The 17,500-nt window shown below is 45.3% G+C and overlaps 3 protein-coding genes across 4 annotated transcripts in view; 1 reads left to right on the forward strand and 2 right to left on the reverse strand.

Annotated features, from left to right (window-relative positions):
- LOC120548953 (4F2 cell-surface antigen heavy chain-like) overlaps positions 1 to 2,512 on the reverse strand; it is a 32,606-nt gene extending 30,094 nt beyond the window's left edge. The window contains exons 1-2 of the mRNA XM_039785457.1: positions 2,019 to 2,512; positions 406 to 596 (exon numbers count right to left, since the gene is read on the reverse strand). Coding sequence (XP_039641391.1) covers positions 406 to 596; positions 2,019 to 2,362 — 535 coding nt within the window. The 5' untranslated portion in view covers positions 2,363 to 2,512. The remainder of the gene's footprint in view (positions 1 to 405; positions 597 to 2,018) is intronic.
- A 3,384-nt stretch (positions 2,513 to 5,896) lies between these two features.
- Positions 5,897 to 12,612, reverse strand: hikeshi (heat shock protein nuclear import factor hikeshi). 2 transcript variants are annotated; one of them, XM_039785071.1, is made up of 3 exons: positions 11,858 to 12,612; positions 7,610 to 7,987; positions 5,897 to 6,498 (listed from the first exon to the last, which is right to left on the reverse strand). In XM_039785071.1, the coding sequence occupies exons 2-3, from the start codon at positions 7,943 to 7,945 to the stop codon at positions 6,235 to 6,237; spliced, it is 600 nt and encodes a 199-aa protein (XP_039641005.1). In that variant the 5' UTR covers positions 7,946 to 7,987; positions 11,858 to 12,612; the 3' UTR covers positions 5,897 to 6,234. The 2 variants fall into 2 exon arrangements, with proteins under 2 accessions (XP_039641005.1, XP_039641004.1); XM_039785070.1 differs by having other exon boundaries at positions 7,610 to 7,991; positions 11,858 to 12,609.
- Positions 12,613 to 13,407: 795 nt separating this feature from the next.
- Positions 13,408 to 17,500, forward strand: part of mdga2a (MAM domain containing glycosylphosphatidylinositol anchor 2a) — a 56,370-nt gene continuing 52,277 nt past the window's right edge. The window contains exons 1-2 of the mRNA XM_039785458.1: positions 13,408 to 13,557; positions 15,724 to 15,871. The gene's annotated coding sequence lies outside the window, so the exon portion shown is untranslated. The remainder of the gene's footprint in view (positions 13,558 to 15,723; positions 15,872 to 17,500) is intronic.

A 17,500-nucleotide genomic window follows, 5' to 3' on the forward strand; every position in this document is an offset into this window, starting at 1 on the left:
TGTGTCTCTGTGTGTATGTGTGTGTGTGTGTGTCTGTGTCTCTGTGTGTGTGTGTCTGTGTGTGTGTGTGTGTGTGTCTGTGTATGTGTGTATGTGTGTGTGTTTCTGTGTGTGTGTGTGTCTGGGTGTGTGTGTATGTGTGTGTGTGTGTCTCTGTGTGTGTGTGTGTGTGTGTGTGTATATATGTGTGTGTGTGTGCATGACTTACGTTAATTAATGCATCAATTAAGGTGTTTCCATCCAAGATTTCTGATTTATTAATGATGTCCATGTCTTGTGTGTGTGTGTGTGTGTCTGTGTGTGTGTGTTTGTCTCTGTGTGTGTGTGTGTGTGTGTTGAGTGTGTGTGTGTCTCTGTGTGTTTGTGTTTGTGTGTGTGTGTGTGTGTGTGTGTGTGTGTTCTCACCCTTGAGGTCTCCGGTGTCGGTGAAGGCCTGGATGTTTCCGATCTGGTACAGCGGGCCCCCGTTCCACCACGCGGTGTCGGGCAGATCTCTGCAGCGCGGCGCCTGCAGGATGATCAGCACGGCCCCCCCCAACATCCCCAACCAGCCGAGCCAGAAGACCACCAGCAATGCCCAGCGGGTCCTCACCCAGCTGGGGAGACACACACACACACACACAGAGACACACACACACACACACACACAGAGACACACACACACACACACACAGACAGAGACACACACACACACACACACAGACAGAGACACACACACACACACACACACACACACACACACACACACACAGACACACACACACAGACAGAGACACACACAGACAGAGACACACACACACACACACCGAGACGCACACACACACACACACACACACACACACACACACACACACACCGAGACGCGCACACACACACACACACACACACACACACACACAGACACACACAGAGACACACACACACACAGAGACAGACACACACACACAGACAGAGACACACACACACACAGACATACACACACACACACACACACACAGACAGAGACAGACACACAGACACAGACAGAGACACACACACACACAGACATACACACACACACACACACAGAGAGAAAACACACACACACAACACACACAGACACACAGAGACACAGAGACACACACACACAACACACAGACAGAGACACACACAGGACAGAACACACACACACAGAGACACAGAGAGACACACACACACACACACACACAGAGACACACACACACAGACAAAGACACACACACACACAGACAGAGACACACACACACACACACACACATACACACAAGAGACACAGAGACACACACAACACACACATAGACACAACACAAAAAACACAGAGACACACAATACACACACAGACAGAGACACAGACATAGACAGACCACACACACACAGAGACACAGACAGAGATACACACACAAGATAGACACATACACATAGAGATAAACAATAACACACAGACATAGAACACACCATACAACACAAACACAACATAGAGACACAACACACACACACAGACAGACACACACACACACACACACACACACATGGACAACTCTGTCACTGTTGCTGTCCTTCAATTAGCTTATAACAGTTTAAACTTAGATACTGTGTGTGTGGTTGTGTGTGTGTGTACACGCGCGCGTGTGTGTGTGCGCGTCTCGGTGTGTGCGTGTCTCGGTGTGTGTGTGTGTGTGCGTCTCGGTGTGTGTGTGTGTGTGTGTGTGTGTGTGTCTGTGTGTGTACATGCACGCGTGTGCGCGTCTCGGTGTGTGTGTGTGTGTGTGCGCGTCTCGGTGTGTGTGTGTGTGTGTGTTTTGTGTGTGTGTGTGTGTGTGTGTGCGCGTCTCGGTGTGTGTGTGTGTGTGTGTGTGTGTGTGCGCGTCTCGGTGTGTGTGTGTGTGTGTGTGTGTGTGTGTGTGTGTGTGTGTGTGTGTGTGTGTGTGTGTGTGTGTGTGTGTGTGTGTGTGTGTGTGTGTGTGTGTGTGTGTGTGTGTGTATCCGGGCCTCCTCCTCACCCCGGAGTCCCGGCCACCCTCATCAGCTCCTCTTTGTTCAGCCCGGTGAATTTCACCTCCTCCGCCTCCTCCTCTTCGGGCATCTTCAGCTTCACGGAGCCGTTCTCCGCCGCCGAGGGCGCCTCCCCGCCGGCAGACGGAGCGTCCTCGGCCAGGTCTCCTCCTCCGGTCATCGGCAGCTTCTCCTGCTCCTCCTGGTCCAGATCCGCCTCGCTTACGTCGGCCTCCGTCGCATCAGCATCCCCGGAAACCTGAGCGGGATCCTCCGCCGCCTCCTTCGGCTCAGCATCTTTGGTTTCATCCGCAGCATCCTTCAGATCCACGTTCGTCTCCTCCGTGTTCATACCGGCGAGATCCGTTAATGTTCCGGTAAATAACCCAATAAAAGACTCACAGGGCTGTTCGGTTCTGCACCGTCACTCGGTCTCCTAAAATCTGTCTTGTCTGTGTCTGTCCGTCTGACCGCAACGCTGCAGCTAATGATGCGTTCAAGTCCATCGGAAATATGGGAACTATATGTGCTGAGAGTCTCCTCTCAGCACATATTGGGATTATTTTGGGCTGCATTCAACAATAAATTGCTTTGAAAACAACATGAGCAACAACAAACTATATATACACACACTGAAATGATAAAAGAGAATTAAAAACTACAATCAATTGGCCCAATAGACACATTGAGTTTAGTAGGCATAGTAGAGACCACGACCAAGACCACGATTTAGGTGCCACCCTGATCCAAGGAAAACTGCGAGGCGAGAAAACATAAGGTATAGTCATCAAGGTTATAATCGTTAACGAAAACGAACGAAATAACGAAAACTAGGTGGGAAAAAACATTGTCGTTAACTGGAATGAAAATAAAAACGAGGCATCACAAGAAACGATAACTAAACTAAAACGGTAATGTCTGTTTGCAAAACTAACTAAGATAAAATAAAATAATCAAGTAAATGTCCTTAGTTTTCGTCTTTGTAGATGTCTTTCACAGAGCAAAGACCTGTTTTATTCAGTCTATGCCGTAGACGTGTTTACGGTAGTTTCCGACTGGGAACCCAGAAATTCCGACATTCCACGTCAAATTGAACACAACATGTCCGTGCCCGTCGCCTGGCATCATGGCGGTACCGAAAGTCGGAAGAAAGCGGCAGAGTCCTATTTGATTATATGAAAAAGCAAGTGCCTCGCAGGGGAAGGTGAAATAAGTGGACAATTTATTAAAGGTCCCATGACATGGTGCTCTTTATGCTTTTATATAGACCTTAGTGGTCCCTAATACTGTATCTGAAGTCTCTTTTATATAGACCTTAGTGGTCCCCTAATACTGTATCTGAAGTCTCTTTTATATAGACCTTAGTGGTCCCCTAATACTGTATCTGAAGTCTCTTTTATATAGGCCTTAGTGGTCCCCTAATACTGTATCTGAAGTCTCTTTTATATAGACCTTAGTGGTCCTCTAATACTGGACCAACTGCCACTTTGCTCGTTTGAAAGCCATGATGTCTCTCTCTCTCTCTCATGGGTGGGCCAAATTCTCTGGGCGGGAAAAGCAGAGAAAGGGGAGGTAACCTTGCTCCTTATGACCTCATAAGGAGAAGATTCCTGATTGGCCCATCTGAGCTTTCATTTTCTCAAAGGCAGAGCAGGATACCCAGGGCTTGGTTTACACCTATCACCATTTCTAGCCACTGGGGTCCATAGGCAGGCTGGGGGAACTCATATTAATGTTAAAAAAAACTCATAAAGTGACATTTTCATGCCATGGGACCTTTAATGTAGAGAATTGAGTTATGTTTTATTTGGGGGATGTAATAATTCTGGTCCACTCCAGTAGGTGGCGGTAATGCACTTTAAATGATAGTTGCCAGCTGCCAACAAACAGAAGACATTTCTAAAATAAAGTAATACCCCATAGATCTGTGAAGAGTAATCGAGTGATGACTCATCCAGGAAGTAATGGTTAGTTGCAGCCATTGACATCAACACAGTCTGGACCAATAGACCCGAGTCTCTGTACGAGACCAGTGAAGGATGTCAGAAGTCTCTTTCCCGGTGCTGGCTGAGCGTTACTGAGCAGCCTCCAGCTGAGCTTGAAGACGTAGATGTGACGTGAGCAACCTGTCTGAAAGTGTGAAGTCTTCTGGTAGCTGTGCCGAGAGAAATCTCAATCATTCCCAATCTTACAGAGACGGAGAGCGTAGGTATATGTAAGGAGATAACATAGACACAGGCTAATTACTGATCACTAACATGCTAGCTAACATTAGTCATTAAACCTAAACAGATAATGGAAGTCCAAACTGCCTGTGAGCTTCTCCTGTACTATACGGTAATTCCTCTACTGTGTGACAGTAAGTCTCGTGGTTATGACCCAATCGTTAGCCTATTGTTATAAAAGGCGCCTGCTACGGAGCCATAACGTGAGCTACAAGGTAATGGAGCCTTTTATAACGTTTGTCGTGTTTCTTTAGAAATAAACAACGGACAAATAGAGTCTTTAAACGCTTCAGATGTAAAGTTATTCTCTGTCAAAGTGACGTCAGAATGAATGGGAGTCAATGGGATGCTAACGGGAGGTGATGGCTTGGTAGCATCAAAATGGCGCCATAGGAGGTTTGAGTTCTGAAGCGAAGCTTACCCCCTTGGTCACAACTCTATGTTAAGCCCCGCCCACTGACTCTATACACGATGCGATTGGCCTGATTAGAGTTTGGTTTGACCCTGGCTGCGTCTAGATTTCTAGCTTTCTAACTTTATGTGTAACTAACAGGAGAAAAGTTCCACTTCCTGACAGGAACACCTCTAGATTACCCATCAGCCCCGGCTGCATTTACCTTTGACACAGTTTGATCAGGGTCACCTTTAATAAGTACGTAAGTTGCAGAAACCCAATAAAGATATCTGAGAAAAAAGGTGGAATCATGTTTTTCTTTAATTTTATATCACAAGAACCAAAGTGTGTCGAGCTGCTGCTGCTGTTTCTAAGATAGAGAATCATCATTCAACCTCTTTATCAACTTTTATTAACTCAAAACTGACTGATTGTTAATAACAAACGAATGAAGTTGAGACTGTGTGTGAGAGAGAAAGACTGTGTGTGTGTGTAGTGTGTGTCTGTGTGTGTGTGAGAGACTGTGTATGTGTGTGTGTGAGACTGTGTATGTGTGTGTGTGAGAGACTGTGTGTCTGTGTGTGTGTGTGTGTATGTGTGTGTGTGAGAGACTGTGTATGTGTGTGTGTGAGAGACTGTGTGTCTGTGTGTGTGTGTGTGTGTGTGTGAGAGACTGTGTGTCTGTGTGTATGTGTGTGTGAGAGACTGTGTGTGTGTGTGTCTGTGTGTGTGTGTGTGTGTATGTGTGTGTGTGAGAGACACTGTGTGTCTGTGTGTGTGTGTGTGTGTGAGAGACTGTGTCTGTGTCTGTGTGAGAGACTGTGTGTGTGTGTGTGTGTGTGTGTGTGTGTGGAGAGAGACTGTGTGTCTGTGTGTGTGTGAGAGACTGTGTGTGTGTGTGTGTGTGTGTGTGAGTGAGAGACTGTGTGTGTGTGTGTGTGTGAGAGACTGTGTGTGTGTGTGTGAGAGAGACTGTGTGTGTGTGTGTGTGAGAGACTGTGTGTGTGTGTGTGTGTGTGTGTGTGTGAGAGAGAGACTGTGTGTGTGTGAGAGAGACGTGTGTGTGTGTGTGTGTGTGTGTGTGTCTGTGTGTGTGTGAGAGAGACTGTGTGTGTGTGAGTGAGAGAGAGACTGTGTGTGTCTGTGTGTGTGTGTGTGTGTGTGTGTGTGTGTGTGAGAGAGAGACTGTGTGTGTCTGTCTGTGTGTCTCTGTCTGTGTGTGTGTCTGTCTGTCTGTGTGTGTGTCTCTGCCTGTTGTGTGTGTCTGTCTGTGTGTGTCTGTCTGTGTGTCTCTGTCTGTGTGTGTGAGCAGGTGAGAAGACGCAGTAATAAAGTCTAAGATTTTTGGCTTTTTCGATAAACTAAACATGTCCGGCCCTGGACACACACACACACACACACACACACACACACACACACACACACACACACACACACACACACACACACACACACACACACACACACACACACACACACACACACACACACACACACACACACACACACACACACACACACACACACAGCTAAAGTTGAGTTCGACCCCTCCCCCTCTGCTGTAGGCACTGTGGAAACTGTCTGTAGTCTTTTTTTTTTTGGGAGTCAGTTCTTCCAGAAGTTTGGGTTCTGGCTCATCCTGCGCTGGAAGTTTTCGTACCACTTGAGGAGGCAGCCGGACGGGACGAACGTCTCCGAGGGGTTCGGCGCCATCTGGGCCTGCGAGACGGCGAAGGACGCGGCGAAGTTGTACAGGCTGTCCAGCATCTTCTGGGTGAACAGCAGGAAGGAGTCCACGGTCGCCACGGCAGCGCTGGAGACGGGGATCTGCTGGGCCAGCTGATCCAGAGCCTCCACCGACACTCCCACCTGCAGGGGGGGAGGGGACTACTCAAGTACTGCACTTAAGTACACATGTTGGGGTACTTGTACTTTACTGTACTTAGGGTAAAATCTCCCTCTCTCTCTTCCTCTCTCTCTCTCTCTCTCCCTCCCTCTCTCTGTCTCTTCTCTCTCCCTCCCTCCCTCTCTCTCTCTCTCCCTCTGTCTGTCTCTCCCTCCCACTGTCTCTCTCTCTCCATCTCTCCCTCCCTGTCTCTCCCTCTCTGTGTCTGTCTCCCCCCCTCCACTCCCTCTCTCTCTCTCCCTCTCCCTCCTTGTCTCTCCCTCCCTCCATCTCTCCCTCTCTCTGTCTCCTCCCTCTCTCTCTCTCCCTCCATCTCTCCCTCTCTCTGTCTCTCCCTCTCTGTGTCTGTCTCTCCCTCCCTCTCCCTCCCTGTCTCTCTCTCCCTCTGTCTCCCCCTCTGTGTCTCTCCCTCCCTCTCTCATTCCTTCTGTCTCTCCCTCTCTGTCTGTCTTTCTGTCTCTCCCTCCCTCTCTCCCTCCCTCTGTCTCTCTCTCTCTCTCCCTCTCTCTCTCTCTCTCTCTCTCTCCCTCCCTCTGTCTCCTCTCTCCCTCTGTCTGTCTCTCTCCCTCTCTCTTTCCTCCTCTGTCTCTCTCTCTCTCTTTCTCCCTCCCTCTGTCTCTCTCTCTCTCTCTCCCTCCCTGTCTGTCTGTTCCTCCCTCCTCTCTCCCTCCCTCTGTCTCTCTCTCCCTCTGTCTCTCTCTCTCCCCTCTCTCTCTGTCCTCTCTCTCTCTCTCTCTCTCTCCCTCCCTCTCTCTCTCTCTCTCTCCCTCCCTCTCTCTCTCTCTCTCTCTCTCTCTCCCTCTCTCTCTCTCTCTCTCTCTCTCCCTCCATCTCTCCCTCTGCCTCCCCCTCTCTGAGAGTCAGAAGTCAGAGTTGTGGTAATATAGACCATTTAACATTTTCTTTACATTTTCTTTTTAAATAAATAGTTACTTATTAATTATTTACCCTTTTTATAACTTGGGCCCCTGCCCTGCGAAACGTCTATGCTCGTCCCTGCTGAGTGTGTGACTTTCTTCTTATCAAACTTTATATTTAGTGTGTTTGGACACACGGGACAGCTGACACACCGACCTGAGCCACCGAGGGAGACAGAGAGGAGGCGGCCATCATGCCGAAGGGGTGCGCCCCTCCCTCTCCTCCCCTCAGCCCGGAGATCTTAAAGATGGCGCTGGGCTTCTCGTTGGTGATGAAGCCGAGCAGCTGCCACACCGGGCCGCCGCTGGCCGGGTCCGGGAAGGAGAAGTAGACGGCGCCGCCGGTACCGGCGGGGAACGGCACCGTGCCCAGCATGAACACCACCACGTGGTTCACGCTCTCGTAGTCCGGCAGGGTGAACACGAACTTGTCCGGAGACACCTGAACCGCGTCGGTCTGCACCAACCGGCCGGCGACCAGACACCCGAACATCTCCGCTGGCAGCGAGCGAGGAAGTGACCGCTTAGCTTTGATCTGTCTAAGAGAAGATAAGATGAGATAAGATAGGAGAAGATAGGAGAAGATAGGATAAGATAGGATAAGATAGGATAGGATAAGATAGGATAGGATAGGAGAAGATAGGAGAAGATAAGATAGGAAAAGATAAGATAGGATAAGATAGGATAGGATAGGAAAAGATAAGATAGGAAAAGATAAGATAGAATAGGAAAAGATAAGATAGGATAAGATATGATAAGATAAGATAGGATAAGATAGGATAGAATAGGAAAAGATAAGATAGGAAAAGATAAGATAGGATAAGATAAGATAGACTTTATTAATTCCACACTGGGGAAATTCCTGTGCTACAGCAGCTCAAAAGAAAAAAATGTATACACATAATAAGATAACACAAGTACACATTAAAGGTGCCGTAGGTAGGAGTGTGTATAAAGTATGTGTGTGCATTAAAGGTCCCATGACATGGTGGTCTTTGGATGCTTTTATATAGACCTTAGTGGTCCCCTAATACTGTATCTGAAGTCTCTTTTATATAGGCCTTAGTGGTCCCCTAATACTGTATCTGAAGTCTCTTTTATATAGACCTTAGTGGTCCCCTAATACTGTATCTGAAGTCTCTTTTATATAGACCTTAGTGGTCCCCTAATACTGTATCTGAAGTCTCTTTTATATAGACCTTAGTGGTCCCCTAATACTGTATCTGAAGTCTCTTTTATATAGACCTTAGTGGTCCCCTAATACTGTATCTGAAGTCTCTTTTATATAGGCCTTAGTGGTCCCCTAATACTGTATCTGAAGTCTCTTTTATATAGACCTTAGTGGTCCCCTAATACTGTATCTGAAGTCTCTTTTATATAGACCTTAGTGGTCCCCTAATACTGTATCTGGAGTCTCTTTTATATAGACCTTAGTGGTCCCCTAATACTGTATCTGAAGTCTCTTTATATAGACCTTAGTGGTCCCCTAATACTGTATCTGAAGTCTCTTTTATATAGACCTTAGTGGTCCCCTAATACTGTATCTGGAGTCTCTTTTATATAGACCTTAGTGGTCCCCTAATACTGTATCTGAAGTCTCTTTATATAGACCTTAGTGGTCCCCTAATACTGTATCTGAAGTCTCTTTTATATAGACCTTAGTGGTCCCTAATCAGCCTGGATTAAAATACAACATGTGCATATTGCTGTTTATTTAAGTACTGTTATTATTTAAAGTTGTGACCATTATTTTTTTATTTATAATTATTCATGTGACAGTCATTGTTACTGTTATATTGCTGTATGAAGACTGCTGTTCATATTGTTGTTAGAAGTTTGATGAATATATTATGGCAGTTGTTGAGATAATTAGAAAAGACTGATAACATTTCAAATGTGTTTTAAATGAAGTCTGTTACTAAGGGCAACACATACAATGCTGTACATTACTATAGTTGACCAATGCACCTTGAATTATTTTAGTTGATTAATTTTTTTTAAATTCTTTAACAATAAGGATCATGTTTGTTCCTCTTCCATGTGCATTGTATTTGGCATTCTTAGCACACAATTTGTGTTGTCCGGTAAACTGTGACTATAATTTGGGAGGATTGTACAATTTTAAGAACATATCCTAATTGTACAATCCTCCCAAATGATAGTCTTAGTTCTCTGGACCAGTAACTAGTGATGTAGACTACTGTACATTCATGGAACCACAGGGAGAGGATACCTCAATGGTTTTTGACCTTATATATTGCTGGGGGATAACTGATGAATACACTCTGTTTCATTCATGTTTACAGTGTGCATGGAATTTATCACTTAATTATCTTCATAGTTTCTAGATTTTAGAGTCCAATTTCTTCAGTGTCTTTATTTTCTATGTCCATATATACGAGGGAGCAAAGCATATAATATGTAGAGAAGGAAACTCTGCCTCTATAAAAAATAAAAAAATGAAACGCGAGAAAAAGCGTGGCAGATTATAGCGGACCGACTGAATGATATATCTAAAAATATACATTTATGAATTACTGCTCTTAACTGAAAGCATTCAATGAGTCACTGTCATTTGCAAAAACGAACAGTTGTACACTTTGCATTAAAAGCGAGCAGTGGAAGTTAATATGACTTAGGAAATTTATATTTTAGCCCATGAGAGACAAGGAGGAACAGAGTGAAAGAGATATTTACGCATCACATTCTAGCGTTGATCTTGATTGTAAATTTCCTGAGTAACATTATCTTCTGCTTACTTTTAAGGCAAAGAGTACGACTGTTAATTTGTGAAAATGATTAGTAGCCTAATCCTTGAATGGTATGATTATGACGGTTTCAGTTCAGAGCAGTGGTCAGTTAATGTATATATTTAGGCTACACTACGATTCAGTCGGTCTGTGATGCGTTTGCGCTTGCTTTCTCGCTGTTTTATTACAGCGCCGGTGTTTCTTTTCTTTTTATACAAATAATGTGTTTCACGTCATCATACTTCCACAAGAAGCTGCTGCTCACTCTGTATAAAGTATGAACAATGCGTATTCTCCATTGTGGCATCAGTAAATCTGTGATCGACCTTGCGGTCTTTTGAGGAAAGCCGTGGACGCGCATCTATCTGAATTACTTCAGCCTGGCTCGACCTAGTCTCTCCTCCTCAGCTCCTAGTCTCTCCTCCTCAGCTCCTAGTCTCTCCTCCTCAGCCTGGCTCAACCTAGTCGCTCCTCCTCAGCTCCTAGTCTCTCCTCCTCAGCTCCTAGTCTCTCCTCCTCAGCCTGGCTCGACCTAGTCGCTCCTCCTCAGCTCCTAGTCTCTCCTCCTCAGCTCCTAGTCTCTCCTCCTCAGCCTGGCTCGACCTAGTCGCTCCTCCTCAGCCTGACTCGACCTAGTCGCTCCTCCTCAGCTCCTAGTCTCTCCTCCTCAGCTCCTAGTCTCTCCTCCTCAGCCTGGCTCGACCTAGTCGCTCCTCCTCAGCCTGACTCGACCTAGTCGCTCCTCCTCAGCTCCTAGTCGCTCCTCCTCAGCTCCTAGTCTCTCCTCCTCAGCCTGGCTCGACCTAGTCGCTCCTCCTCAGCTCCTAGTCTCTCCTCCTCAGCTCCTAGTCTCTCCTCCTCAGCCTGACTCGACCTAGTCGCTCCTCCTCAGCCTGACTCGACCTAGTCGCTCCTCCTCAGCTCCTAGTCGCTCCTCCTCAGCCTGACTCGGCCTTCGTGAAACGCACCAAGCCAGGATGCACAGATTAGACTAGGTCAAGCCTCGCTTTACCAGTTATCCTGGATTTATATATTCTGCTTTTGTGAAACAGGCCCCTGCTTCATGTAGTTCTACTGGAACATAGGGTCAGTTTCAGCTAATATGACAGAAAGTTAGTTTTATAAGTCTTACCTATTGCACCTTTAAGTAGACATAGGAGAAAAAATATACATAAAGTATAAGAAATAGAAAAAATAGAATTATTTATAATAATAATAGTAATAAAAACAAACATATTTACACAATAAACACCCTTATATAAACAGACAGTATATAAACACAGATATACAGATGAGTAAGGTGTGGATGAATAGATCTTGTTGATGTATATCAATGTTTGTACTTTTAATACTTTCTTCTGATACTGTGCATCATGCTGAAAATTTTAATTTTTAAATAAAAAGGAAAAAAAAAGTATATTTTAAACTTGTGGAAACTGTAGTTTCCCCTCCTAAAACCTCTGCCTAAATGTGATTTTATATGTTTACATGTACATCTTTTTTCTTAATTTTTTTTTATTTTTTTGTTTTTTTTTTTTTTTTTTTTTTGGGGGGGGGGGATTATTTATATTTTTGTATACATATTTTTTGTAAAAATTATATTAGATGTTCATTTGCTCAACAAAAAAAATATATTAAACAACTGATATTCTCACCCAGGAAACGCGTGTTCGTTCCGTGTATTTTAATCCAAATCACGATATTTTTCCGCCGTAGCTGTATCACCTCTAGCCTCAACTGACAGCTAACGGTCAGCCGTTAGCCGTTAGCTTGCTGTTAGCCAGCCCGCCGTAGCTGTATCCCCTCTAGCTTCAACTGACAGCTAACGGTCAGCCGTTAGCCTCGCTGTTAGCCAGCCCGCCGTAGCTGTATCCCCTCTAGCCTCAACTGACAGCTAACAGTCAGCCGTTAGCCGTTAGCCTCGCTGTTAGCCAGCCCGCCGTAGCTGTATCCCCTCTAGCCTCAACTGACAGCTAACAGTCAGCCGTTAGCCGTTAGCCTCGCTGTTAGCCAGCCCGCCGTAGCTGTATCCCCTCTAGCCTCAACTGACAGCTCCGTCAGCCGTTAGCCTCACTGTTAGCCAGCCCGCTTGAATGTAAACAGTTAGCTTTAGCTTCAGTGTAGCATCCTCCGAAGAACTCAGCGGAACGTGTGTACAAGTAACAGGTAAAAGAGGCTCGACTCCCGCTGCGGGTGGTATTGTTCACGAAGGCAGGTCTGCAACGGACCGGTAGAAACTTCTAGAAGAACAGCACGTTGTGGTTCCGACTCCGCTGCTCGAGTATCAAATGTTCGTCGTACTGCCCTGGATGGTAGTCAGCCTATTGAAAGGGAAAAGGTGCCCTTTTTTCAGACTGAAAGGCGCATGTTGCCCGATTTCGCTCTAGCTAAGTATAGCCTGCTTTTAGCCCATCTGGCGAAATAGCATTACCATTCCAGGGAAAGCAAACCATTTTTTTTTTACCGTTATAATGACATTTTTAGGTAGGTAACTCTGCACGTAGCAAAGATAGTCTGCCTGGGAGACAGACTTCAGGGACAAAGTCAGTTAGTTGTTGGCTGTGTAGCCGATCGATGATTCGTTCATCAGCCAGCAAGCACAACCGGAAGTGAGAATCATAAAGAATAAAAGCAAACATGTCGTAAACCATCTTTAAAGTGGCAATATAATTTCACACAATTGGGAATATAATAATAATAATAATAATAATAATAATAAAGACGTTGGTATTTCCTTTTAAAGTCTGTATTTCAAGTAATAATAAAAATGTTATGTTTTGCACATCTAATTTAATTAATGAATTATTTTAACAGAGTCAGTTTTGCATTTAATATAAGATAATCTGTATTTATCCAGAGGTTTTGTGTGTTGGGGGCCCCTAACTTTGGGTTCATTAAAAAAAAAATCACAAAAACATCTAAAAGAATTGTCGAAAAAAGAACTCATGAAAGTGACAAAATCAAAAAGGTCAAAAGGTGACAAATGTTTGAAAAAGCGGCAAAAAAATTGTCCAAAAAAACCTTGAAAAAGGCGACAAAAACTGTTTAAAAAAAAAAGCGGCAAACATGTCAACTTACGCATATGGTGGACTTAGAACATTTTTAAATCGATAAAAAAATGAAAAAAATTAACGTTGTTTTATTTTGAAAAACGGTAACCGGATGTATTCTGTTGGTTATCGCTGACTTGACAGTGACACTACTGCTACTCAGTCGGTTCAGTCAGTCGCGAGCAGCTCAGCTCTACGGTGACGTTAAGAGCATCAACGTAAACCGAAATAAACTTTCTGCTCTTTGGTTTGTGACCGGACACTTCACGCTTCGGATTAACGGATTTTTAACGGGAAACCAACAGGTAAACAGTCCCGTTTTTTTTTCTTTATCTCGGTTTGTCTCTAAACTTCTGCTCGTTAGCTAAACCCGGTTAGCCACCCGATGCTAGCTGCTGTTTTGGGGTTTTAAACATGAATGAAGAAGCTGTTAAATACTTTATTGTGTTTCACACACACACACACACACACACACACACACACACACACACACACACACACACACACACACACACACACACACACACACACACACACACACACACACACACACATAGACACATACAGACACACACACAGGCGCACGCACACACACACACACAGACACACACAGACATACACAAACACACACAGACCTACACACACACATACACAGACACATGTACACACAGACACACACACACACACACACACACGGACACAAACACACACACACACAGACATACACAGACACACACACACACACAGACCTACACACACACATACACAGACACATGTACACACATACACACAGACACACACACACACACAGACATACACAAACACACACAGACCTACACACACACATACACAGACACATGTACACACAGACACACACAGACACACACAGACATACACAAACACACACAGACCTACACACACACATACACAGACACATGTACACACAGACACACACACACACACACACACACGGACACAAACACACACACACACAGACATACACAGACACACACACACACACAGACACATGTACACACATACACACACACACACACACACACAGACACATGTACACACATACACACAGACACACACACACACACAGACAGACATACACAGACACACACACACACACACACACACACACAGACAGACATACACAGACACACAAACACACACAACAAACACACACAAACAGACACACCACACAGACACATACACACACACACACAGACACACACACGGACATACAAACACACAACACATACACACACACAGACAGACATCACACACACAGACAGACATACACAGACACGCACACAGACACAACACAAACAAACAACATACAACAGACAGACATACCAGAAACAAAAACAACACAAACACACAACACAACACAAAAAAAAACAAAAAAAAAACACACATACACAACAACATACAACAAACAAAAACAACACAACAACAATAAAATAACAACACAACACATACACAAAACACACAAAAAAAAAAAAACAACACAACCACACACCACATATAACACACAAATACACATAAAATCAAACATAACAAATCACATTTAGTTAACAACTCTTGAAAATTATATTGAGTGTCTCCAAAAAAACCCCACAACACCAACCTACCAACACAACAATAACAAAAAATAAAACAAACAAAAAACACATATACCCACATAAACAAACAATATACAAACATTATCATCACAACACAACATCATAACATATCTACAACAATAATAATAACAATACATATCATAACAATACCAATACACATAATACAAACACATATCAACATCACAATAACAATATATCACAATAAAAACAATACAATACAATCAACACATACACACACATATCATTAATACATAAATATCATCATCAACACTAACATCACACATCATCATACATATAAATAATAATACAATCATCATCACATCACAACACTACATTACAACAATAATACAATACACATACAACACCAATACACAAACACACACACAGACATCAACACATACCAAAAACAACACATCAACAACAGACACATCAATACAACACACACACACACACACATCACAAAGATACCACACATTAAAGAACACATACAATAACAACTGCAGGATGTTTTTCTGCAGTAAGGTCTGTTTTAAAGTTTTTCATGTAGATGGTTATTTTAGTCTCCTGCACTCTTTGTGAACTGGTGTGGGGCGGCGTCGGGGGGCGTGGGTGTGGTGTTGTGGTGCGTTTTTTGTTTTTGTGCGGGGTGGTAGAGAGGGCGGCGGCGGGGGGGGGGGGTGGCGGCGCATGCTAAGGTAGCGTGTGCAAGGGTGTGTGTGTTGGGGGCAGGGCGAAGGTGGGGGTGGGGGGGGTGTGGGCGTGGCCTGCTATGCAGTGTGTGTGTGTGTGTGTGTTAGTGGAGGTGTGTTGAATAATGTATGAGCTGCTTCTCTCTCTCAGATATTCTCCCAGCGTCTCTGTCTTTCCCGTCCTGTTCCGGTCCGATCTGCTCACACAAAGACTCGACAGTCTCACAGTTCTTTTGAGGGCTCGTTTGGTTCAGCGTTGGTCTTCCAGGTCGGGCTTTTCCCACAGAACCACACAACAGGTCTGGTCTCAGACTCATGGAGGCTTTAAGGGACAGAGGTCTGGTCTCAGACTCATGGAGGCTTTAAGGGACAGAGGTCTGGTCTCAGACTCATGGAGGCTTTAAGGGACAGAGGTCTGGTCTCAGACTCATGGAGGCTTTAAGGGACAGAGGTCTGGTCTCAGACTCATGGAGGCTTTAAGGGACAGAGGTCTGGTCTCAGACTCATGGAGGCTTTAAGGGACAGAGGTCTGGTCTCAGACTCATGGAGGCTTTAAGGGACAGAGGTCTGGTCTCAGACTCATGGAGGCTTTAAGGGACAGAGGTCTGGTCTCAGACTCATGGAGGCTTTAAGGGCAGAGGTCTGGTCTCTAGACTCATGGAGGCTTTAAGGGACAGAGGTCTGGTCTCAGACTCATGGAGGCTTTAAAGGACAGAGGTCTGGTCTCAGACTCATGGAGGCTTTAAGGGACAGAGGTCTGGTCTCAGACTCATGGAGGCTTTAAGGGACAGAAGTCTGGTCTCAGACTCATGGAGGCTTTAAGGGACAGAGGTCTAGTCTCAGACTCATGGAGGCTTTAAGGGACAGAGGTCTAGTCTCAGACTCATGGAGGCTTTAAGGGACAGAGGTCTGGTCTCAGACTCATGGAGGCTTTAAGGGACAGAGGTCTGGTCTCAGACTCATGGAGGCTTTAAGGGACAGAGGTCTGGTCTCAGACTCATGGAGGCTTTTAAGGGACAGAGGTCTGGTCTCAGACTCATGGAGGCTTTAAGGCGGGCAGAAGTCTGGTCTCAGACTCATGGAGGCTTTAAGGGACAGAGGTCTAGTCTCAGACTCATGGAGGCTGTTTGAAGGGACAGAGGTCTGGTCTCAGACTCATGGAGGCTTTAAGGGACAGAGGTCTGGTCTCAGACTCATGGAGGCTTTAAGGGACAGAGGTCTGGTCTCAGACTCATGGAGGCTTTAAGGGACATTAAGGGACAGAGGTCTAGTCTCAGACTCATGGAGGCTTTAAGGGACAGAGGTCTGGTCTCAGACTTATGGAGGCTTTAAGGGACAGAGGTCTGGTCTCAGACTCATGGAGGCTTTAAGGGACATTAAGGGACAGAGGTCTAGTCTCAGACTCATGGAGGCTTTAAGGGACAGAGGTCTTGGTCTCAGACACTCTGGAGGCTTTAAGGGACAGAGGTCTGGTCTCAGACTCATGGAGGCTTTAAGGGACAGAGGTCTAGTCTCAGACTCATGGAGGCTTTTAAGGGACAGAGGTCTAGTCTCAGACTCATGGAGGCTTTAAGGGACAGAGGTCTAGTCTCAGACTCATGGAGGCTTTTAAGGGACAGAGGTCTGGTCTCAGACTCATGGAGGCTTTTAAGGGACAGAGGTCTGGTCTCAGACTCATGGAGGCTTTAAGGGACAGAGGTCTGGTCTTCGACTCATGGAGGCTTCAAGGGACAGAGGTCTGGTCTCAGACTCATGGAGGCTTCAAGGGACAGAGGTCTGGTCTCAGACTCATGGAGGCTTTAAGGGACAGAGGTCTGGTCTCAGACTCATGGAGGCTTCAAGGGACAGAGGTCTGGTCTCAGACTCATGGAGGCTTTAAGGGACAGAGGTCTGGTCTCAGACTCATGGAGGCTTTAAGGGACAGAGGT

This window comes from Perca fluviatilis, chromosome 20 (genome assembly GCF_010015445.1).
Source record: "Perca fluviatilis chromosome 20, GENO_Pfluv_1.0, whole genome shotgun sequence".
NCBI classification, from domain to species: domain Eukaryota; kingdom Metazoa; phylum Chordata; class Actinopteri; order Perciformes; family Percidae; genus Perca; species Perca fluviatilis.